At 46.6% G+C, this 24,258-nt stretch overlaps 1 protein-coding gene across 1 annotated transcript in view; it reads right to left on the bottom strand.

The window, feature by feature from the left end:
• Positions 1-24,258, bottom strand: part of LOC124020538 (plexin-A4-like) — a gene marked incomplete at its 3' end in the record, with an annotated part of 200,237 nt that overhangs the window by 93,742 nt on the left and 82,237 nt on the right. The window contains exon 2 of the mRNA XM_046335776.1: positions 18,287-18,418. Within this exon, the coding sequence (XP_046191732.1) occupies positions 18,287-18,418 (132 nt within the window). The remainder of the gene's footprint in view (positions 1-18,286; positions 18,419-24,258) is intronic.

Raw genomic sequence — 24,258 nt, 5'->3', positions numbered from 1 at the left:
GCCGTGTTCTGTTATAATCTCCACCCGGCACAGCCAGAAGAGGACTGGCCACCCCTCATAGCCTGGTTCCTCTCTAGGTTTCTTCCAAGGTTTCGGCCTTTCTAGGGAGTTTTTCTTAGCCACCGTGCTTCTACACCTGCATTGCTTGCTGTTTGGGGTTTTAGGCTGGGTTTCTGTACAGCACTTTGAGATATCAGCTGATATAAGAAGGGCTATATAAATACATTTGATTTGATTGAGAAAGGCCGCCGTACGCAGACCTGGCTCTCAAGAGACGACTGATGAGGTGGAAACTGAGCGGCACTTCCTAACCTCCTGCCCAATGTATGACCATATAAGAGACACGTATTTCCCTCAGATTACACAGATCCACAAAGAATTCAAAAACAAAGCCGATTTTGATAAACTCCCATATCTACTGGGTGAAATACCACAGTGTGCCATCACAGAGGCAAGATTTTTGACCTATTGCCACGAGAAAAGGGCAACCAGTGAAGAACAAACACCGTTGTAAATACAACCCATATTTATGCTTATTTATTTTCCCTTGTGTACTTTAACCATTTGCACATCATTACAACACTGTATATTTACGTAATATGACATTTATAATGTCTTTATTATTTTGGAACTTCTGTGAGTATAATGTTTACTGTTCATTTTTATTGTTTATTTCATGTTTGTGTATTATCTACTGCTTTGGTTTGCTTTGGCAATGTTAACATATGTTTCCCATGCCAATAAAGCCCCTTGAATTGAAAGAGAGACAGAGAGAGAGACAGAGAGAGAGACAGAGAGAGAGACAGAGAGAGAGACAGAGAGAGAGACAGACAGACAGTGTAGAGAAATGAGGAAGCCTCAGGCTGAGGTCTCGTGAATGGGTCTCTACACATCCACAACCCTCTGGTTAATTGAAGGGTCTGAGTCATTCACTCAGAAAGGACAAAACAGACACAGCCTCCCAGTGTTGGCTAAACCACAGACAGTGCACGTGTGTGTGCGCCTGTATGTGTGTGTGTGTGTGTGTGTGTGTGTGTGTGTGTGTGTGTGTGTGTGTGTGTGTGTGTGTGTGTGTGTGTGTGTGTGTGTGTGTGTGTGTGTGTGTGTGTGTGTGTGTGTGTGTGTGTGTGTGTGTGTGTGTGTGTGTGTGTGTGTGTGTGTGTGTGTGTGTGTGTGTGTGTGTGTGTGTGTGTGTGTGTGTCTGCTCTCATACTGAGGAGTGTGTGTGTGTCTATATGATTGGGGTGGCGTGTGTGTGTGTGTGTGTGTTGGAAGGATGATGTGCGCCAGAGCTAACCGCTAACAATAGCCTGGAGAATTTCATCGTTCTGTCGCTTATCAGGCATAAATATTCATGTGGACACCACAACAACTAAACCACCAGAGAGAGCGAGAGAGAGAACAACTTGAGACAGAGACAGGGGGGGTGGGGTTCTCTCAGTGTACCCACTCCATCCACCTCACATTTTGTTTCCATCTTAGACAAGGATCTTAAAAATATCCTGAAACAAAGTCAAAACTCGGACACAAACAGTAGTGGCTCTACAAAATGAAAATACGTATTGACATGCCTTAGACAAGCTACCAGACTGGATGTAGAGCCCTGAGGGACTGTAGTACAGAGTTGTCTTAGACAGGCTACCAGACTGGATGTAGAGCCCTGAGGGACTGTAGTACAGAGTTGTCTTAGACAGGCTACCAGACTGGATGTAGAGCCCTGAGGGACTGTAGTACAGAGTTGTCTTAGACAGGCTACCAGACTGGATGTAGAGCCCTGAGGGACTGTAGTACAGAGTTGTCTTAGACAGGCTACCAGACTGGATGTAGAGCCCTGAGGACTGTAGTACAGAGTTGTCTTAGACAGGCTACCAGACTGGATGTAGAGCCCCTGAGGGACTGTAGTACAGAGTTGTCTTAGACAGGCTACCAGACTGGATGTAGAGCCCTGAGGGACTGTAGTACAGAGTTGTCTTAGACAGGCTACCAGACTGGATGTAGAGCCCTGAGGGACTGTAGTACAGAGTTGTCTTAGACAGGCTACCAGACTGGATGTAGAGCCCTGAGGGACTGTAGTACAGAGTTGTCTTAGACAGGCTACCAGACTGGATGTAGAGCCCTGAGGGACTGTAGTACAGAGTTGTCTTAGACAAGCTACCAGACTGGATGTAGAGCCCTGAGGACTGTAGTACAGAGTTGTCTTAGACAGGCTACCAGACTGGATGTAGAGCCCTGAGGGACTGTAGTACAGAGTTGTCTTAGACAAGCTACCAGACTGGATGTAAAGCCCTGAGGGACTGTAGTACAGGTTGCCTTAGACAAGCTACCAGACTGGATGTAGAGCCCTGAGGGACTGTAGTACAGAGTTGTCTTAGACAGGCTACCAGACTGGATGTAGAGCCCTGAGGGACTGTAGTACAGAGTTGTCTTAGACAGGCTACCAGACTGGATGTAGAGCCCTGAGGACTGTAGTACAGAGTTGTCTTAGACAAGCTACCAGACTGGATGTAGAGCCCTGAGGGACTGTAGTACAGAGTTGTCTTAGACAGCTACCAGACTGGATGTAAAGCCCTGAGGACTGTAGTACAGAGTTGTCTTAGACAAGCTACCAGACTGGATGTAGAGCCCTGAGGGACTGTAGTACAGAGTTGTCTTAGACAGGCTACCAGACTGGATGTAGAGCCCTGAGGGACTGTAGTACAGAGTTGTCTTAGACAGGCTACCAGACTGGATGTAGAGCCCTGAGGAACTGTAGTACAGAGTTGTCTTAGACAGGCTACCAGACTGGATGTAGATCGACTGTAGTACAGAGTTGTCTTAGACAAGCTACCAGACTGGATGTAGAGCCCTGAGGAACTGTAGTACAGAGTTGTCTTAGACAGGCTACCAGACTGGATGTAGATGAGGGACTGTAGTACAGAGTTGTCTTAGACAGCTACCAGACTGGATGTAGAGCCCACAGAGGGACTGTAGTACAGAGTTGTCTTAGACAGCTACCAGACTGGATGTAGAGCCCTGAGGGACTGTAGTACAGAGTTGGAGCTACCAGACTGGATGTAAAGCCCTGAGGGACTGAGTACAGAGTTGTCTTAGACAGGCCAGACTGGATGTAGAGCCCTGAGGGACTGTGGGATTGTCTTAGACAAGCTACCAGACTGATCTGAGAACTAGCCAGAGTTGTACAGGCTACCAGACTGGATGTAGAGCCCTGAGGGACTGTAGTACAGAGTTGTCTTAGACAGCTACCAGACTGGATGTAGAGCCCTGAGGGACTGTAGTACAGAGTTGTCTTAGACAGGCTACCAGACTGGATGTAGATCAGGGACTGTACAGAGTTGTCTTAGACAGGCTACCAGACTGGATGTAGATGAGGGACTGTAGTACAGAGTTGTCTTGATCAGGCTACCAGACTGATTGAGCCCAGAGGGACTGGATAGACAGGCTACCAGACTGGATCTGATCTGAGGAACTGTACAGAGTTGTCTTAGACAGGCTACCAGACTGGATAGATGAGGACTGTAGTACAGAGTTGTCTTAGACAGGCTACCAGACTGGATGTAGAGCCCTGAGGGACTGTAGTACAGAGTTGTCTTAGACAGGCTACCAGACTGGATGTAGAGCCCTGAGGGACTGTAGTACAGAGTTGTCTTAGACAGGCTACCAGACTGGATGTAGAGCCCTGAGGGACTGTAGTACAGAGTTGTCTTAGACAGGCTACCAGACTGGATGTAGAGCCCTGAGGGATACAGAGTTGTCTTAGACAGGCTACCAGACTGGATGTAGAGCCCTGAGGGACTGTAGTACAGAGTTGTCTTAGACAGGCTACCAGACTGGATGTAGAGCCCAGAGGGATATACAGAGTTGTCTTAGACAGGCTACCAGACTGGATCAGAGCTGAGGGACTGTAGTACAGAGTTGTCTTGACAGGCTACCAGACAGAGTGGGATAGTACAGAGTTGTCTTAGACAGGCTACCAGACTGGATGTCAGGGACTGTACAGAGTTGTCTTACAGGCTACAGACTGGATGTAGATGAGGGACTGTAGTACAGAGTTGTCTTAGACAGGCTACCAGACTGGATGTAGAGCCCCGAGGGACTTGTACAGAGTTGTCTTAGACAGGCTACCAGACTGGATGTAGAGCCCTGAGGGACTGTAGTACAGAGTTGTCTTAGACAAGCTACCAGACTGGATTTAGAGCCCAGGGACTGTAGTACAAGTTGTCTTAGACAGGCTACCAGACTGGATGGGTGAGGGACTGTGTACAGAGTTGTCTAGACAGGCTACCATGTTGTACCCAGGGGATATAGGTTGTCTTGACAGCTACCTGAGTTGTCTTCAGCTGCAGACTGGATGTTGTACTCACAGTGGGATATAGGTTACTAGACTGATCAGCTGGATGTTGAGCCCAGTGGGATAAACTCTCTGATCAGCTGCCATGTTGTACTCACAGTGGGATATAGGTAAACTCTCTGATCAGCTGTCATGTTGTACTCACAGTGGGATATAGGTAAACTCTTGATCAGCTGCCAGACTGGTTGTAGAGCCCAGAGGGACTGTAGTACAGAGTTGTCTGATCAGCTACCATGTTGTACGAGGGACTGTAGTACAGAGTTGGACAGGCTGTCAGACTGGATGTAGCCACAGTGGGACTAGGTACAGAGTTGTCTGATCAGCTGCCATGTTGTACTCACAGTGGGATATAGGTAAACTCTCTGATCAGCTGCCATGTTGTACTCACAGTGGGATATAGGTAAACTACCAGACTGGATGTGATCAGTCTTAGACAGGCTGCCATGTTGTACTCACAGTGGGATATAGGTAAACTCTCTGATCAGCTGCCAGTGGGATATACAGAGTTGTCTTAGACAGGCTACCACAGTGGGACTAGGTAGTACAGAGTTGTCTTAGATCAGGCTACCAGACTGGATGTAGAGCACAGTGGGATATAGGTAAACTGTCTGATCAGCTGCCAGAGGGTTGTAGTTGTCTAGACAGGCTGCCAGACTGGTTGTACTCACAGTGGGATATAGGTATACTGTCTGATCAGCTGCCATGTTGTACTCACAGTGGGATATAGGTTGTCTTAGACAGCTACCAGACTGGATGTACTCACAGTGGGATATAGTAAGACTCTTGATCAGCTACCATGTTGTACTCACAGTGGGATATAGTTGTCTTAGACAACCAGACTGGATGTAGAGCTCTGATCAGCTGTCATGTTGTACTCACAGTGGGATATAGGTAAACTCTCTGATCAGCTGTCATGTTGTACTCACAGTGGGATATAGGTAAACTCTCTGATCAGCTGCCATGTTGTACTCACAGTGGGATATAGGTATACTCTCTGATCAGCTGCCATGGATTGTACTCACAGTGGGATTGTACAGACTGATCAGCTACCATGGTTGTACTCACAGTGGGATATAGGTAAACTCTCTGATCAGCTGCCATGGATGTACTCACAGTGGGATATAGGTCAGTCTGATCAGCTGCCATGTTGTACTCACAGTGGGATATAGGTAAACTCTCTGATCAGCTGCCAGACTGTTGTACTCACAGTGGGATATAGGTACTCTCTGATCAGCTGCCATGGTTGTACTCACAGTGGGATATAGGTAAACTGTCTGATCAGCTGCCATGTTGTACTCACAGTGGGATATGTAAACTCTCTGACAGCTGCCAGACTGGATGTAGAGCTCCTGGGACTGTAGGTACAGAGTTGTCTTCTCTCAGCTGTCATGTTGTACTCACAGTGGGATATAGGTAAACTCTCTGATCAGCTGCCGTGTTGTACTCACAGTGGGATATAGGTAAACTCTCTGATCAGCTGTCATGTTGTACTCACAGTGGGATATAGGTAAACTCTCTGATCAGCTGTCATGTTGTACTCACAGTGGGATATAGATATACTCTGATCAGCTGCCATGTTGTACTCACAGTGGGATATAGGTATACTCTCTGATCAGCTGTCATGTTGTACTCACAGTGGGATATAGGTAAACTCTCTGATCAGCTGCCATGTTGTACTCACAGTGGGATATAGGTAAACTCTCTGATCAGCTGTCATGTTGTACTCACAGTGGGATATAGGTAAACTCTCTGATCAGCTGTCATGTTGTACTCACAGTGGGATATAGGTAAACTCTCTGATCAGCTGCCATGTTGTACTCACAGTGGGATATAGGTAAACTCTCTGATCAGCTGCCATGTTGTACTCACAGTGGGATATAGGTATACTCTCTGATCAGCTGCCATGTTGTACTCACAGTGGGATATAGGTAAACTCTCTGATCAGCTGCCATGTTGTACTCACAGTGGGATATAGGTAAACTCTCTGATCAGCTGCCATGTTGTACTCACAGTGGGATATAGGTATACTCTCTGATCAGCTGCCATGTTGTACTCACAGTGGGATATAGGTAAACTCTCTGATCAGCTGCCATGTTGTACTCACAGTGGGATATAGGTAAACTCTCTGATCAGCTGTGTTTGGGAGGTGGGTGAGTGTTTTGGGTACTGACAGTGGGGAGTGTTTGGGAGGGGGTGAGTGTTTGGGAGGGGGTGAGTGTTTGGGAGGTGGGTGAGTGAGTGTTTGGAGGTGGGTGAGTGTTTGGGAGGGGGTGAGTGTTTGGGAGGGGGTGAGTGTTTGGGAGGTGGGTGAGTGAGTGTTTGGTGAGTGAGTGTTTGGGGGGTGAGTGTTTGGGAGGTGGGTGAGTGTTTGGGAGGTGGGTGAGTGTTTGGGAGGGGGGAGTGTTTGGGATGGGTGAGTGTTTGGGAGGGGGTGAGTGTTTGGGAGGGGGTGAGTGTTTGGGAGGTGGGTGAGTGTTTGGGGGAGGGGGTGAGTGTTTGGGAGGTGGGTGAGTGTTTGGGAGTGTTGGGGGACGGGGTGAGTGTTTGGGAGGTGGGTGAGTGTTTGGGAGGGGGTGAGTGTTTGGGGAGTGTTTGGGGGGTGAGTGTTTGGGAGGGGGGTGAGTGTTTGGGGAGGGGGTGAGTGTTTGGGGACGGGGGTGAGTGTTTGGGAGGTGGGTGAGTGTTTGGGAGGTGGGTGAGTGTTTGGGAGGGGGGTGAGTGTTTGGGAGGGGGCTGAGTGTGGTTGAGAGATTAGTGTGTGTGTGTGTGTTCAGTAAAACTTGGTTCCCTAAATAGCATGTACATCTACTGTTGATTGCCCCAGTGGGCCCTCCCTCCCCTGATGTTTAGTGTAAACACCTTCTCTAAGTGGAACACAGTCTTTAACTAGACTAACAGGGTAATTAACTAAAGGCAATATGTTACTACAGAAACTCTTACTATTAGCCTAAAAACACATCATCTGTTGGTTTATTTTTGGCTTGGGGCCAAATGGATTGATAAGCCCCATAGCGACAGGTATGTGTTATTGAGTCCTAAATACGAGACTACAGTTGAAGTCGGAAGACCTGAGCCAAATACATTTCATCCTAGTAAAAATGCCCTGTCTTAGGTCTGTTAGGATCACCACTTTATTTTAAGAATGTGAAATGTCAGAATAGTAGAGTATAGTAGAGCTCTAATAGTAGAGTGAATTATTTATTTCATCACATTCCCAGTGGGTCAGAGGTTTACATACACTCAATTAGTATTTGGAAGCATTATGATGAAATAAATTAGTATTTGTTTAGAATTAGCATTGCCTTTAAATTGTTTAAGTTGGATCAAACATTTTGGGTAGCCAGCCTTCCACAAGCTTCCCACAACATTCCTCCTGACAGAACTTGGGTGACTGAGTCAGGTTTGTAGGCCTCCTTCATTTCACATGCTTTTCAGTTCTGCCCACAATTTTTCTATAGGATTGAGGTCAGGGCTTTGTGATGGCCACTCCAATACCGTGACTTTGTTGTCCTTAAGCCATTTTGCCACAACTTTGGTCTGCTTGGGGTCATTGTCCATTTGGAAGACCCTCTTGGGACTAAGCTTTAACTTCCTGACTGATGTCTTGAGATGTTGTTTCAATATATCCACATAATTTCCCTCCTCATGATGCCATCTATTTTGTGAAGTGCACCAGTCCCAGCAAAGCACCCTCACAACATGATGCTGCCACCCCTGTGCTTCATGGTTGGGATGGTGTTCTTCGGCTTGCAAGCGTCCCTCTTTTTCCTCCAAACATTACGATGATCGTTATGGCCAAACAGTTTGATTTTTGTTTCATCAGACCAGAGGACATTTCTCCAAAAAGTATGATCTTTGTCCCCATGTGCAGTTGCAACCCGAAGAACGAATCTCCTTCCTGAGCGGGATGACGGCTACGTGGTCCCATGGTGTTTATACTTGTTTACTAGTGTTTGTACAGATGAACATGGTACCTTCAGGCGTTTGAAAATTGCTCCCAAGGATGACTTGTGGAGGTCTACAATTTTTTATCTGAGGTCTTGGCTGATTTATTTTTATTTTCCCATGATGTCAAGCAAAGAGGCACTGAGTTTGAAGGCAGGCCTTGAAATACATCCACAGGTACACCTCCAATTAACTCAAATGATGTCAATTAGCCTATCAGAAGCTTCTAAAGCCATGCCATCGTTTTCTGGAATTTTCCAAGCTGTTTAAAGGCACAGTCAACTTAGTGTATGTATACTACTGACTCACAGGAATTGTGATACAGTGAATTATAAGTGAAATAATCTGTAAACAATTGTTGGGAAAATTACTTGTGTCATGCACAAAGTAGATATACTAATCGACTTGCAAAAATTATAGTTTGTTAACAAGAAATTTGTGGAGTTCTAATGTCTCTAACCGATGTGGATGTAAACTTCCCACTTCAACTGTGTCTCTGATGTAGGACTACACAGCTATATGGCTGCATGATACTGGCCAATACAGGATACGGTTTCCCTTGTACTGGTGAATCAGCGATGATTTCAGATACAAAGGGGAAAGGGGGAAACCTAGTCAGTTGTGCAACTGAATGTATTCAACTGAGATGTGTCTTCTGCATTTAACCCTCTGAATCAGCCATTTACCTTGTCAGCTCAAGGCTTTGTGTCCTTCCGTTTCATTCCGAACACAACCCAGGTCCACACACACAGGCAGACAGGAGTTGGTGGCAGATGGGTGTTCAAAATGAGTAGAGAACTTTTGATCTGGGCCTGGAGGTGTGACAGAGTCACCAAACAGAGGACCTGCTTCCCTCTTGACTGGAGGAGATGTCCCATGCCTATCACCAGACAGAGGAGCTCTCCCTGCTTCCCTCTTGACTGGAGGAGATGTCCCATGCTTATCACCTGAAAGAGGACCTCTCCCTGCTGCCTCTTGGCTGGAGGAGATGTCCCATGCTTATCACCTGACAGAGGACTTCTCCCTGTTGCCTCTTGACTGGAGGAGATGTCCCATGCTTATCACCAGACAGAGGACCTCTCCCTGCTGCCTCTTGGCTGGAGGAGATGTCCCATGCTTATCACCAGACAGAGGACCTCTCCCTGCTGCCTCTTGGCTGGAGGAGATGTCCCATGCTTATCACCTGAAAGAGGACCTCTCCCTGCTGCCTCTTGACTGGAGGAGATGTCCCATGCTTATCACCAGACAGAGGACCTCTCCCTGCTGCCTCTTAGCTGGAGGAGATGTCCCATGCTTATCACCTGACAGAGGACCTCTCCCTGTTGCCTCTTGGCTGGAGGAGATGACCTCTCCCTGTTGCCTCTTGGCTGGAGGAGATGTCCCATGCTTATCACCTGACAGAGGACCTCTCCCTGCTGCCTCTTGGCTGGAGGAGATGTCCCATGCTTATCACCTGAAAGAGGACCTCTCCCTGCTGCCTCTTGACTGGAGGAGATGTCCCATGCTTATCACCAGACAGAGGACCTCTCCCTGCTGCCTCTTAGCTGGAGGAGATGTCCCATGCTTATCACCTGACAGAGGACCTCTCCCTGCTGCCTCTTGGCTGGAGGAGATGTCTCATGCTTATCACCTGACAGAGGACCTCTCCCTGCTGCCTCTTGGCTGGAGGAGATGTCCCATGCTTATCACCTGACAGAGGATCTCTCCCTGCTGCCTCTTGGCTGGAGGAGATGTCCCATGCTTATCACCAGACAGACGACATTTGTGCTGAGAGATAACTACCAAAATGACTTTGATACACCCATAGGACCTTCTGAACAAACAGACAGAGACAGAGAGAGGGAGACAGAGAGAGACAGAGAGAGGGAGACAGAGAGAGACAGAGAGACAGAGACAGAGAGAGGGAGACAGAGAGAGACAGAGAGACAGAGACAGAGAGAGGGAGACAGAGAGAGACAGAGAGACAGAGACAGAGAGAGGTGGAAACTGAGCTGCACTTCCTAACCTCCTGTCCAACGTATGACCATATTAGAGAGACATATTTCCCTCAGATTACACAGATCCACAAAGAATTTGAAAACAAATCCAATTTTGATAAACTCCCATATCTACTGGGTGAAATACCACAGTGTGCCATCACAGCAGCAATATTTGTGACCTGTTGCCACAAGAAAAGGGCAACCAGTGAAGAACAAACAACCTATATTTATGATTATTTATTTTCCCTTCTGTACTTTAACCATTTGTACATTGTTACAACACTGTATATATATAATATCTCTATTCCCCTCTCTCTCTTATCCTCTCTCTCTATTCCCCTCTCTATTCCTCTCTCTCTCTACTCTCTCTCTATTCCCCCCTCTCCCCTCTCTTTCTATTCCTCTCTCTATTCCTCTCTCTCTACTCTCTCTCTATTCCCCTCTCTCTGTACTCTCTCTCTATTCCCCTCTCTCTCTTTCCCTCTATATCTATTCCTCTCTCTATTCCCCTCTCTCTACTCTCTATTCCTCTCTCTCTACTCTCTCTCTATTCCCCCCTCTCCCCTCTCTTTCTATTCCTCTCTCTATTCCTCTCTCTCTACTCTCTCTCTATTCCCCTCTCTCTGTACTCTCTCTCTATTCCCCTCTCTTTTTCCTCTATATCTATTCCTCTCTCTATTCCCCTCTCTCTACTCTCTATTCCTCTCTCTCTACTCTCTCTCTCTATTCACCTCTCTCTCTACTCTCTCTCTATTCCTCTCGCTCTCTATTCCCCTCTCTCTATTCCCCTCTCTTTCTATTCCTCTCTCACCCCTCTCTCTCTATTCTTGTCTATTCCCCTCTCTCTCTCTCTCTCTCTCTCTCTCTCTTTCTCTTTCTCTCTCTCTCTCTCTCTCTCTCTCTCTCTCTCTCTCTCTCTCTCTCTCTCTCTCTCTCTCTCTCTCTCTCTCTCTCTCTCTCTCTCTCTCTCTCTCTCTATTCCTCTCTCTATTCCCCTCTCTCTCAATTCCTCTCTCTCTATTCTCTCTCTATATGCCCATATCTCCTCTCTCTATTCCCCTCTCTTCCACTACTCTCTCTCTATTCCTCTCTCTCTATTCCCCTCTCTCTCTACTCTCTCTATTCCCCTCTCTCCCCCCTCTCTCTCTACTCTCTCTCTGATGAGATCCCTATGAGAGGCAGTGAGAGGACGGTTTGAAGGGGAACCTTGAACCCTCCTGTGATGTTCAAACTGGAGCCCTATCAGGATCATCAGCAGCCCTTCAAACACACAGGTATGCATGTACACACTCTGCTGAGAAGACCAGCACGGCCCATAATCCTCCCTGTGGAGGTAAAGAGGCTCCCTCTGCCAACACAACTCTGCAGCTACATCAGAGTAGAGGAGGAACAGAGGAACAGAGGAGGAGAGACAAGAGGAGAGGAGAGGAACAGAGGAGGAGGAGAGAAAAGAGGAGGAGTGGAAGAGAGGGAGAGGAGAGGAGTGAAAAGAGGAGGAGAGGAGGAACAGAGGAACAGAGGAGGAGAGACAAGAGGAGAGGAGAGGAACAGAGGAGGAGGAGAGGAAGAGAGGGAGAGAAGAGGAGGAGAGAAAATAGGAGGAGAGGAGAGGAGAGAAAAGAGGAGGAGAGGAGAGAAATGAGGAGGAGAGGAGATGAGGAGAGGAGGAGAGAAAAGAGGAGGAGAGGAGAGGAGGAGAGAAGAGGAGGAGAGGAGAGAAAGGAGGAGATGAGGAGAGGAGGAGAGAAAAGAGGAGGAGAGGGGGAGAGAAAAGAGGAGGAGAGGAGAGGAGGAGAGAGAATAGGAGGAGAGGAGAGGAGAGAAAAGAGGAGGAGAGGAGATGAGGAGAGGAGGAGAGGAGATGAGGAGAGGAGGAGAGAAAAGAGGAGGAGAGGAGAGGAGGAGAGAAAAGAGGAGGAGAGGAGAGAAAGGAGGAGGAGAGGAGTTGAGTAAAAGCAGTGAGGTAGAGACATAATGAGAGAAGAGGAAGGGTAAAGGAGTGAGAAGATAGAGGGGGCAGAAGGAGGTGAAAGTAAAGAACAGAGGACACTGCTGAGTGAGAGTACATTGGGTCCTGGAGGACAGGCTCTCTTTGTGTGTGTGTGTGTGTGTGTGTGTGTGTGTGTGTGTGTGTGTGTGTGTGTGTGTGTGTGTGTGTGTGTGTGTGTGTGTGTGTGTGTGTGTGTGTGTGTGTGTGTGTGTGTGTGTGTGTGTGTGTGTGTGTGTGTGTGTGTGTGAGAGAGAGAGGCAGAGAGACAGAAAGAGACAGTCAGAGAGACTGTGAAAGAGAGAGAGACAGAGACTGAGAGAGAGAGACAAGAGAGAGACAAAGAGACTGAGACAGAGAGAGAGAGAGATAGACAGACACACAGAGACAAAGAGAGCAGCACCGGTTATCTTCATCATTCCTCCTGTGTGTTTGTGACACCACGGCCCCTCACCTCTCCAGGTCACATAGTGCCTCTCTCTCAGAGGGCAGAGTGCTCTGGTCAGATCTCTATCAGAGGGCAGTGTGCTCTGGTCAGATCTCTCTCAGAGGTCAGATCCCCCAGGTCAGATCTCTCTCAGAGGGCAGTGTGCTCTGGTCAGATCTCTCTCAGAGGGCAGTGTGCTCTGGTCAGATCTCTATCAGAGGGCAGTGTGCTCTGGTCAGATCTCTCTCAGAGGGCAGTGTGCTCTGGTCAGATCTCTCTCAGAGGTCAGATCCCTGGTCAGATCTCTCTCAGAGGTCAGTGTGCTCTGGTCAGATCTCTATCAGAGGTCAGTGTGCTCTGGTCAGATCTCTCAGAGGTCAGTGTGCTCTCAGAGGGCAAAGTGCTCTGGTCAGATCTCTCTCAGAGGTCAGTGTGCGCTGGTCAGATCTCTCTCAGAGGTCAGTGTGGTCAGATCTCTCTCAGAGGTCAGTATGCGCTGGTCTCTATCAGAGGTCAGTGTGCGCTGGTCAGATCTCTCTCAGAGGTCAGATCCCAGGTCAGATCCCAGGTCAGATCCCTCTCAGAGGTCAGATCCCCGGTCAGATCTCTCTCAGAGGGCAGTGTGCTCTGGTCAGATCTCTCTCAGAGGTCAGATCCCAGGTCAGATCTCTCTCAGAGGGCAGTGTGCTCTGGTCAGATCTCTCTCAGAGGTCAGATCCCAGGTCAGATCTTTCTCAGAGGTCAGATCCCAGGTCAGATCTCTCTCAGAGGGCAGTGTGCTCTGGTCAGATCTCTCTCAGAGGTCAGATCCCAGGTCAGATCTTTCTCAGAGGTCAGATCCCAGGTCAGATCTCTCTCAGAGGGCAGTGTGCTCTGGTCAGATCTCTCTCAGAGGTCAGATCTCAGAGGGCAGTGTGCTCTGGTCAGATCTCTCTCAGAGGTCAGATCCCAGGTCAGATCTTTCTCAGAGGGCAGTGTGCTCTGGTCAGATCTCTCTCAGAGGTCAGATCCCAGGTCAGATCTCTCTGAGGTCAGATCCCAGGTCAGATCTCTCTCAGAGGCCAGTGTGCTCTGAGATGTATATAGTGCTGCTGCTACCACACCATAAACAACCCTTCAACACAAATAGAATAACCATGGACTGCCACCGGCTACACACAGACAGGGTGTTAACCACTAGTAAATGGTAAACAGCCCCACTGTGTTAACCACTAGTAAATGGTAAACAGCCCCACTGTGTTAACCACAGTAAATGGTAAACAGGTGTTAACCACTAGTAAATGGTAAACAGCCCCACTGTGTTAACCACTAGTAAATGGTAAACAGCCCCACTGTGTTAACCACTAGTAAATGGTAAACAGCCCCACTGAACAGACAGTGTTAACCACTAGTAAATGGTAAACAACCCCACTGTGTTAACCACTAGTAAATGGTAAACAGCCCCACTGTGTTAACCACTAGTAAATGGTAAACAACCCCACTGTGTTAACCACTAGTAAATGGTAAACAGCCCCACTGTGTTAACCACTAGTAAATGGTAAACAGCCCCACTGTGTTAACCACTAGTAAATGGTAAACAGCCCCACTGTGAACAGACAGGGTGTTAACCACTAGTAAATGGTAAACAGCCCCACTGTGTTAACCACTAGTAAATGGTAAACAGCCCCACTGTGAACAGATAGGGTGTTAACCACTAGTAAATGGTAAACAGCCCCACTGTGTTAACCACTAGTAAATGGTAAACAGCCCCACTGTGAACAGACAGGGTGTTAACCACTAGTAAATGGTAAACAGCCCCACTGTGTTAACCACTAGTAAATGGTAAACAGCCCCACTGTGTTAACCACTAGTAAATGGTAAACAGCCCCACTGTGTTAACCACAGTAAATGGTAAACAGCCCCACTGTGAACAGACAGGGTGTTAACCACTAGTAAATGGTAAACAGCCCCACTGTGTTAACCACTAGTAAATGGTAAACAGCCCCACTGTGTTAACCACTAGTAAATGGTAAACAACCCCACTGTGTTAACCACTAGTAAATGGTAAACAGCCCCACTGTGTTAACCACTAGTAGTAAATGGTAAACAGCCCCACTGTGAACAGACAGGGTGTTAACCACTAGTAAATGGTAAACAGCCCCACTGTGTTAACCACTAGTAAAGGAAACAGCCCCACTGTGTTAACCACTAGTAAATGGTAAACAGCCCCACTGTGTTAACCACAGTAAATGGTAAACAGCCCCACTGTGTTAACCACTAGTAAATGGTAAACAGCCCCACTGTGTTAACCACTAGTAAATGGTAAACAGCCCCCCACTAGTAAATCAGTAAACAGCCCCATGAACAGACAGGGTGTTAACCACTAGTAAATGGTAAACAGCCCCACTGTGTTAACCACTAGTAAATGGTAAACAGCCCCACTGTGTTAACCACTAGTAAATGGTAAACAGCCCCACTGTGAACAGACAGGGTGTTAACCACTAGTAAATGGTAAACAGCCCCACTGTGTTAACATCAGCACTAGTAAATGGTAAACAGCCCCACTGTGTTAACCACTAGTAAATGGTAAACAGCCCCACTGTGTTAACCACTAGTAAATGGTAAACAGCCCCACTGTGTTAACCACTAGTAAATGGAAACAGCCCCACTGTGTTAACCACTAGTAAATGGTAAACAGCCCCACTGTGTTAACCACTAGTAAATGGTAAACAGCCCCACTGTGTTAACCACTAGTAAATGGTAAACAGCCCCACTGTGTTAACCACTAGTAAATAAACAGCCCCACTGTGTTAACCACTAGTAAATGGTAAACAGCCCCACTGTGTTAACCACTAGTAAATGGTAAACAGCCCCACTGTGTTAACCACTAGTAAATGGTAAACAGCCCCACTGTGTTAACCACTAGTAAATGGTAAACAGCCCCACTGTGTTAACCACTAGTAAATGGTAAACAGCCCCACTGTGTTAACCACTAGTAAATGGTAAACAGCCCCACTGTGTTAACCACTAGTAAATGGTAAACAGTAAACAGCCCCACTGTGTTAACCACTAGTAAATGGTAAACAGCCCCACTGTGTTAACCACTAGTAAATGGTAAACAACCCCACTGTGTTAACCACTAGTAAATGGTAAACAGCCCCACTGTGTTAACCACTAGTAAATGGTAAACAGCCCCACTGTGTTAACCACTAGTAAATGGTAAACAGCCCCACTGTGTTAAACTAGTAAATGGTGAAAACAGCCCCACTGTGTTAACCACTAGTAAATGGTAAACAGCCCCACTGTGTTAACCACTAGTAAATGGTAAACAGCCCCACTGTGAACAGACAGGGTGTTAACCACTAGTAAATGGTAAACAGCCCCACTGTGTTAACCACTAGTAAATGGTAAACAGCCCCACTGTGTTAACCACTAGTAAATGGTAAACAGCCCCACTGTGTTAACCACTAGTAAATGGTAAACAGCCCCACTGTAAACATGGTGAGGAGAGGAGTTGGGTTCCGTCTCGGGAAACATCGCCCCACTGTGTTAACCACTAGTAAATGGTAAACAGCCCCACTGTGTTAACCACTAGTAAATGGTAAACAGCCCCACTGTGTTAACCACTAGTAAATGGTAAACAGCCCCACTGTGTTAACCACTAGTAAATGGTAAACAGCCCCACTGTGTTAACCACTAGTAAATGGTAAACAGCCCCACTGTGTTAACCACTAGTAAATGGTAAACAGCCCCACTGTGAACAGACTAGTAAATGGTAAACAGGTGTTAACCACTAGTAAATGGTAAACAGCCCCACTGTGTTAACCACTAGTAAATGGTAAACAGCCCCACTGTGAACAGACAGGGTGTTAACCACTAGTAAATGGTAAACAGCCCCACTGTGTTAACCACTAGTAAATGGTAAACAGCCCCACTGTGAACAGACAGGGTGTTAACCACTAGTAAATGGTAAACAGCCCCACTGTGTTAACCACTAGTAAATGGTAAACAGCCCCACTGTGTTAACCACTAGTAAATGGTAAACAGCCCCACTGTGTTAACCACTAGTAAATGGTAAACAGCCCCACTGTGTTAACCACTAGTAAATGGTAAACAGCCCCACTGTGTTAACCACTAGTAAATGGTAAACAGCCCCACTGTGTTAACCACTAGTAAATGGTAAACAGCCCCCCACTGTGTTAACCACTAGTAAATGGTAAACAGCCCCACTGTGTTAACCACTAGTAAATGGTAAACAGCCCCACTGTGTTAACCACTAGTAAATGGGAAACAGCCCCACTGTGTTAACCACTAGTAAATGGTAAACAGCCCCACTGTGTTAACCACTAGTAAATGGGAAACAGCCCCACTGTGTTAACCACTAGTAAATGGTAAACAGCCCCACTGTGAACAGACAGGGTGTTAACCACTAGTAAATGGTAAACAGCCCCACTGTGTTAACCACTAGTAAATGGTAAACAGCCCCACTGTGAACAGACAGGGTGTTAACCACTAGTAAATGGTAAACAGCCCCACTGTGTTAACCACTAGTAAATGGTAAACAGCCCCACTGTGTTAACCACTAGTAAATGGTAAACAGCCCCACTGTGAACAGACAGGGTGTTAACCACTAGTAAATGGTAAACAGCCCCACTGTGTTAACCACTAGTAAATGGTAAACAGCCCCACTGTGAACAGACAGGGTGTTAACCACTAGTAAATGGTAAACAGCCCCACTGTGTTAACCACTAGTAAATGGTAAACAGCCCCACTGTGTTAACCACTAGTAAATGGTAAACAGCCCCACTGTGTTAACCACTAGTAAATGGTAAACAGCCCCACTGTGAACAGACAGGGTGTAGTAAATGGTAAAAGCCCCCACTAGTAAATGGTAAACAGCCCCACTGTGTTAACCACTAGTAAATGGTAAACAGCCCCACTGTGTTAACCACTAGTAAATGGTAAACAGCCCCACTGTGTTAACCACTAGTAAATGGTAAACAGCCCCACTGTGTTAACCACTAGTAAATGGTAAACAGCCCCACTGTGTTAACCACTAGTAAATGGTAAACAGCCCCACTGTGAACAGATAGGGTGTTAACCACTAGTAAATGGGAAACAGCCCCACTGTGTTAACCACTAGTAAATGGTAAACAGCCCCACTGTGTTAACCACTAGTAAATGGTAAACAGCCCCACTGTGTTAACCACTAGTAAATGGTAAACAGCCCCACTGTGAACAGACAGGGTGTTAACCACTAGTAAATGGTAAACAGCCCCACTGTGTTAACCACTATAATAATAATAATAATAATAATATATGCCATTTAGCAGACGCTTTTATCCAAAGCGACTTACAGTCATGTGTGCATACATTCCACTAGTAAATGGGTGGTCCCTAGGGATTAAACAACCCACTACCCTGGCGTTACAAGCGCCATGCTCTACCAACTGAGCTACAGCCCCACTGTGTTAACCACTAGTAAATGGTAAACAGCCCCACTGTGTTAACCACTAGTAAATGGTAAACATCCCCACTGTGAACAGACAGGGTGTTAACCACTAGTAAAGGGTGTGTGGGTATGTCAGGGTGTGTGTGAGGTGAGGGGTCACGTGACATACCTGTGTCTCTGACATGGCATATAGGAAGTGGTGGTCGGGGGAGAAGGCCATGTCCCGTTGGATTGGCCCTCGCTCCACTGCCTGGATCACCTCATACTGCAATGCACCGTGGGAAGGCCCGTCCACCCTGATCTGGAAGCGGAGAGAAGGAGGGAAAGGAGGAGAGGAGAGGGGGACATGTTTAGGCAGCTGTAGGGGGTGGTGTGTGTGTCTGTCCCAGATGTGTGTGCTCAGCCAAATGCAGAAAGTGGCCTCACCCAGACTTGGAGGAATGACAGGAGGCTCTAGGTACACACACACACACACACACACACACACACACACACACACACACACACACACACACACACACACACACACACACACACACACACACACACACACACACACACACACACACACACACACACACACACACACACACACACACACACACACACACAGGGGCACGTTCCAACACAACACCTAAAAGCAGTCTCCTGGCGGTCATAACCCACAAACACCCTGTTCTGACACCTGCCCAAAATGCTTCCCAGGGCACACATACACACACACAAATTAATAAGGGCTTGTGTCAGCGTGTGGGACAGCCGTTTTGTCAGACTTGTCAGAGTTCTACAGAAAACACCTGGTTAATATGCCCATGGCACCTTTAATAATATATCACTTGTTTTGTAAAGTTCAAGAGGTCATAAACGGAAGTGGAAGATAATTGGCTGAGAGAGGGAGGTGGCACAACACATTCTGGGGGTCATTTCATAACACAACACATTCTGGGGGTCATTTCATAACACAACACATTCTGGGGGTCAATTCATAACACAACACATTCTGGGGGTCAATTCATAACACAACACATTCTGGGGGTCATTTCATAACACAACACATTCTAGGGGTCATTTCATAACACAACACATTCTGGGGGTCATTTCATAACACAACACATTCTGGGGGTCAATTCATAACACAACACATTCTGGGGGTCATTTCATAACACAACACATTCTGGGGGTCATTTCATAACACAACACATTCTGGGGGTCATTTCATAACACAACACATTCTGGGGGTCATTTCATAACACAACACATTCTGGGGGTCATTTCATAACACAACACATTCTGGGGGTCAATTCATAACACAACACATTCTGGGGGTCATTTCATAACACAACACATTCTAGGGGTCATTTCATAACACAACACATTCTGGGGGTCATTTCATAACACAACACATTCTGGGGGTCATTTCATAACACAACACATTCTGGGGGTCATTTCATAACACAACACATTCTAGGGGTCATTTCATAACACAACACATTCTAGGGGTCATTTCATAACACAACACATTCTAGGGGTCATTTCATAACACACACATTCTAGGGGTCATTTCATAACACAACACATTCTGGGGGTCATTTCATAACACAACACATTCTAGGGGTCATTTCATAACACAACACATTCTGGGGGTCAGGGGTCATTTCATAACACACACATTCTAGGGGTCATTTCATAACACAACACATTCTGGGGGTCATTTCATAACACAACACATTCTGGGGGTCATTTCATAACACACACACATTCTAGGGGTCATTTCATAACACACACATTCTAGGGGTCATTTCATAACACAACACATCAGAGAGCTGTTATTGCTGTTGACAACATACAATCTCATAGAGCAGACAGGAACATAATACCGTCTTTATTTCAGAAGTCACTTTAGAGAATGTCTGTGATGTATGTTGGGGGACATATAGTGCCGAAGAACAACTTTGGCACGAAAATCGATTGTTCTTCCCCAAGCAAGGCAAAGTTAATTCCCTGTGCTACGTTTCCCTCTGACTCTCTGCTGCTGAGCTTTGGTTTCTATATCGAGAGAGATCTTGTTCCCCAACATAAAGCCTCTTTCAAAACTGATCCAGCTCCAATGCTTTTAGTTTCAAAGCTTCTGAAGAGCCTCACTCTCCCCCTCTCTCTCCCTCCCCCTCTCACTCTCTCTTTCTCCCTCTCCCTCCCCCTCGCTCTCTCCACCTCTCCCCCCTCCCGCTCTCTCTCCCCCCCTCTCTCTCCCCCTCTCTCTCCCTCCCCCTCCCCATCTAGCTCTCTCTTTCTCCCTCTCCCCCCTCTCTCTGTTCTCTGTGCTAGAGTCCCTTCCTGCTGTCTTTTTGCCTGGTGTCCTTAGTTAGTCCTTAGTTACTATGGTTGTGTGAATCTGAAAGGCCCAGAACACTATCAAAACCTCCCCTTCAACACTTTGACTGGGACCCATTGTGCCACACGAGGGTCGAAAGAGAGACGGAGAAAGAACAGCAAATAAAAGAGGAATAAAGGATAAAAGGAGCCTTCCACACGAGGCGGTGCCCAGATCCAGCAGGTGGGGTTATCGGCCTGATCGGGTGGGGGGTCGGATTACGTCCCTTCTCCCCCCATCCGTGTATGCTCAGTGGTGTCGTCCATCGCCAGGTGGAGAATATGAGGGCCAGCAGGCCATGCGTGGTGCAGACAAAGCCACAAGGAGAGAGAGGACCATTGGGCCATTATGGCCTGGAGAATCCCTAGCCACTGGGGAGTAGGAATGGGAAGCTCTGCCTTTATCTCTACCACTGCTAAACAAATGACCCACTGGGGAAGAGGCAGCACGTCTGCTTGCATTACAGGGAGGGAGATGTCTTATGTTCCAGGCCTATTCCATATCCTGTGGAATTGTTCAACATCATTGCTTTGGCAGTACTTCTGTGGTGGCGGAGAAGCCTTTTTAACTGTGTTGAATGGAGGCCTGTCTGGGTGAGGAGAGGACATCATCTGATCAGCACCAACGACCAAAGTAAGTAAGTATCAGAAGAGGATGTTGCAACCCGACCTACTAGCTATCAGGACCCCATCATCACCATCACAACAGTCAACTGAATAGCTTTCATATCACATATATACTGTATGTATATATGGCTGGTTATGACTGGGTTGTTATTATGTTATTATCAGTATTCATGTCCTGTTTAAGACACTCAAGATAAATGATTAATTCTCTGACACGCCACCCAACGGTATAATCTATTTATATTCTGCATTAATACATTAATATAAAGAGGATTAGGATCCTAACTGGATTACATGCTAATCTCTGCTATCACATTATTACTGTAGAATGAATGAGATTCCCAGGAAGGCAGTCCCTCTTAATGCCCACTGAATCTGGAGGAGAGAGATTCCCAGGAAGGCAGCCCCTCTTAATGCCCACTGAATCTGGAGGAGAGAGATTCCCAGGAAGGCAGTCCCTCTTAATGCCCACTGAATCTGGAGGAGAGAGATTCCCAGGAAGGCAGTCCCTCTTAATGCCCACTGAATCTGGAGGAGAGAGATTCCCAAGAAGGCAGTCCCTCTTAATGCCCACTGAATCTGGAGGAGAGAGATTCCCAGGAAGGCAGTCCCTCTTAATGCCCACTGAATCTGGAGGAGAGAGATTCCTGAAGAGAGATTCCCAGAACAGTCCCTCTTAATGCCCACTGAATCTGGAGGAGAGAGATTCCCAAGAAGGCAGTCCCTCTTAATGCCCACTGAATCTAGATTGCAGTCCCTCTTAATGCCCACTGAATCTGGAGGAGAGAGATTCCCAGGAAGGCAGTCCCTCATAATGCCCACTGAATCTGGAGGAGATAGATTCCCAGGAAGGCAGTCCCTCTTAATGCCCACTGAATTGGAGGAGAGAGATTCCCAGGAAGGCAGTCCCTCTTAATGCCCACTGAATCTGGAGGAGAGAGATTCCCAGGAAGGCAGTCCCTCTTAATGCCCACTGAATCTGGAGGAGAGAGATTCCCAGGAAGGCAGTCCCTCTTAATGCCCACTGAATCTGGAGGAGAGATTTCCAGGAAGGGGATAGCATTCAGATCATAGATCCTACACTGAGCTATGCTGCTGTAGATCAGTGGCTGTGGAAGCTACTGTCTGTCTGCCTGCCTGCCTGCCTGCAGAGACAGAGTGAGAAAGCCCTACACTGCATCAGTGAGAAGCCTGCAGCTCTACACACACACAGCCACATATCATGTCCACCTAGTGGCCACCGGCTGCAACAACAGCAGCAGATGAAGCTCCACACTGCTACAATACTGAGATGGTATTAGAGGACTAACTAAGAGCTGCTAAAACATGTACATTATCATCAAAACATTTTCTGTTGTGGTGAGTTGATCTCAACCTTCAAAAGTGAGATTGTTTCAGCTAAACAAGTGAAGGATACTGGCACATCAATGGCAGCCACTGTTGTTTGAATTCCCTTATTTTATACAACACCTCAACACCTCGTTGTTTAGGTGTCATATGGTGCTATAGGGAAATGTTTAGGTGTCGTATGGTGCTATAGGGAAATGTTTACGTGTCGTATGGTGCTATAGGGAAATGTTTAGGTGTCGTATGGTGCTATAGGGAAATGTTTAGGTGTCGTATGGTGCTATAGGGAAATGTTTAGCTGTCGTATGGTGCTATAGGGAAATGTTTAGCTGTCGTATGGTGCTATAGGGAAATGTTTAGGTGTTGTATGGTGCTATAGGGAAATGTTTAGCTGTCGTATGGTGCTATAGGGAAATGTTTAGGTGTCGTATGGTGCTATAGGGAAATGTTTAGGTGTCGTATGGTGCTATAGGGAAATGTTTAGCTGTCGTATGGTGCTATAGGGAAATGTTTAGCTGTCGTATGGTGCTATAGGGAAATGTTTTCTATGCTAGTGAATGAAGCCTTGGCTATTGTGTAGCATCTGTATTCAGCCTTGTCTCTATATGATAGAGAACGACTAGGCTCTATCACTGAGTGAGCTCTATCCCTGAGTGAGCTCTATCACTGAGTGATCTCTATCGCTAAGTGAGCTCTATCCCTGATTGAGCTCTATCACTGAGTGATCTCTATCACTGAGTGAGCTCTATCACCGAGTGAGCTCTATCACCGAGTGAGCTCTATCACTGAGTGAGCTCTATCACTGAGTGAGCTCTATCACTGAGTGAGCTCTATCACTGAGTGATCTCTATCACTGAGTGATCTCTATCACTGAGTGAGCTCTATCACTGAGTGATCTCCATGGGGCTAACAAATAACAGGTGTGATAGAGAGAGAGACCATTGTAACACCAATACAACCCATATTTATGTTTATTTATTTTTCCTTTTGTACTTTAACTATTTGCACATCATATGACATTTGTAATGTCTTTATTCTTTTGGAACTTTAGTGTAATGTTTATTGTACATTTGTAAAAAAATAAAAAAATAAAAATCCACAGTTTATTATCTAGTTCACCTGCTTTGACAATGTTAACATATGTTTCCCCTGGCAATAAAGCCTTTCATTGAAATGGAATTGAATTGAATTGAGAGAGGGGGGGGTAGAGGGAGGGAAGACATTCTGGTGTGAAAACCATAGGAGCTCTTCAGTTTCCTCACACTGGCAAGGACTAGCCCAGAGCACATGGAAATTATGGCACTTCCTCTGGCTCGACTCGACATCCATTATCACAGGGCCAAAGACGGCCCGTGGTTCCTGGAATCAAACAACTCTACTACAAAAGCTAAATACACATGTATTATTATCAATAATTAAAGTACTCTATGTACAAATCTTGAAAATAAAAGTGTATTGCAAGAGATGATTAAAACATCACACCAAGCTTATCCCCTTGTGTATCAAACCCTATCCACTAACCACCTTTCAAAATCCATAGCAATGAGGCTGTAGCCTTAACTTTCTACAGGCGACAATTGCCCTTTTAAAACATTTGTGCACTCCTATTCTCCACCTAGGCCTGTCCATTGATTTTGGATAATCTGTGTGAGCCTCAGAAACTCACAAGACTGCTGCCACTTTACCTCAGGCAGAGAGAGGGACGGCCCTCGTTACAGGTCCCAGAGTGAGGGAGCGAGAGAAAGAGAGCGAGAGAGAAGGTGAGAGAGGAGAAAGAGTGAAAAGAAGGAAAGAAAG

This window comes from Oncorhynchus gorbuscha, unplaced genomic scaffold (genome assembly GCF_021184085.1).
Source record: "Oncorhynchus gorbuscha isolate QuinsamMale2020 ecotype Even-year unplaced genomic scaffold, OgorEven_v1.0 Un_scaffold_849, whole genome shotgun sequence".
NCBI lineage: Eukaryota > Metazoa > Chordata > Actinopteri > Salmoniformes > Salmonidae > Oncorhynchus > Oncorhynchus gorbuscha.
The sequence above is the reverse complement of the archived record's forward strand: the minus strand, read 5'-3'. Positions and strand labels throughout refer to the sequence as shown.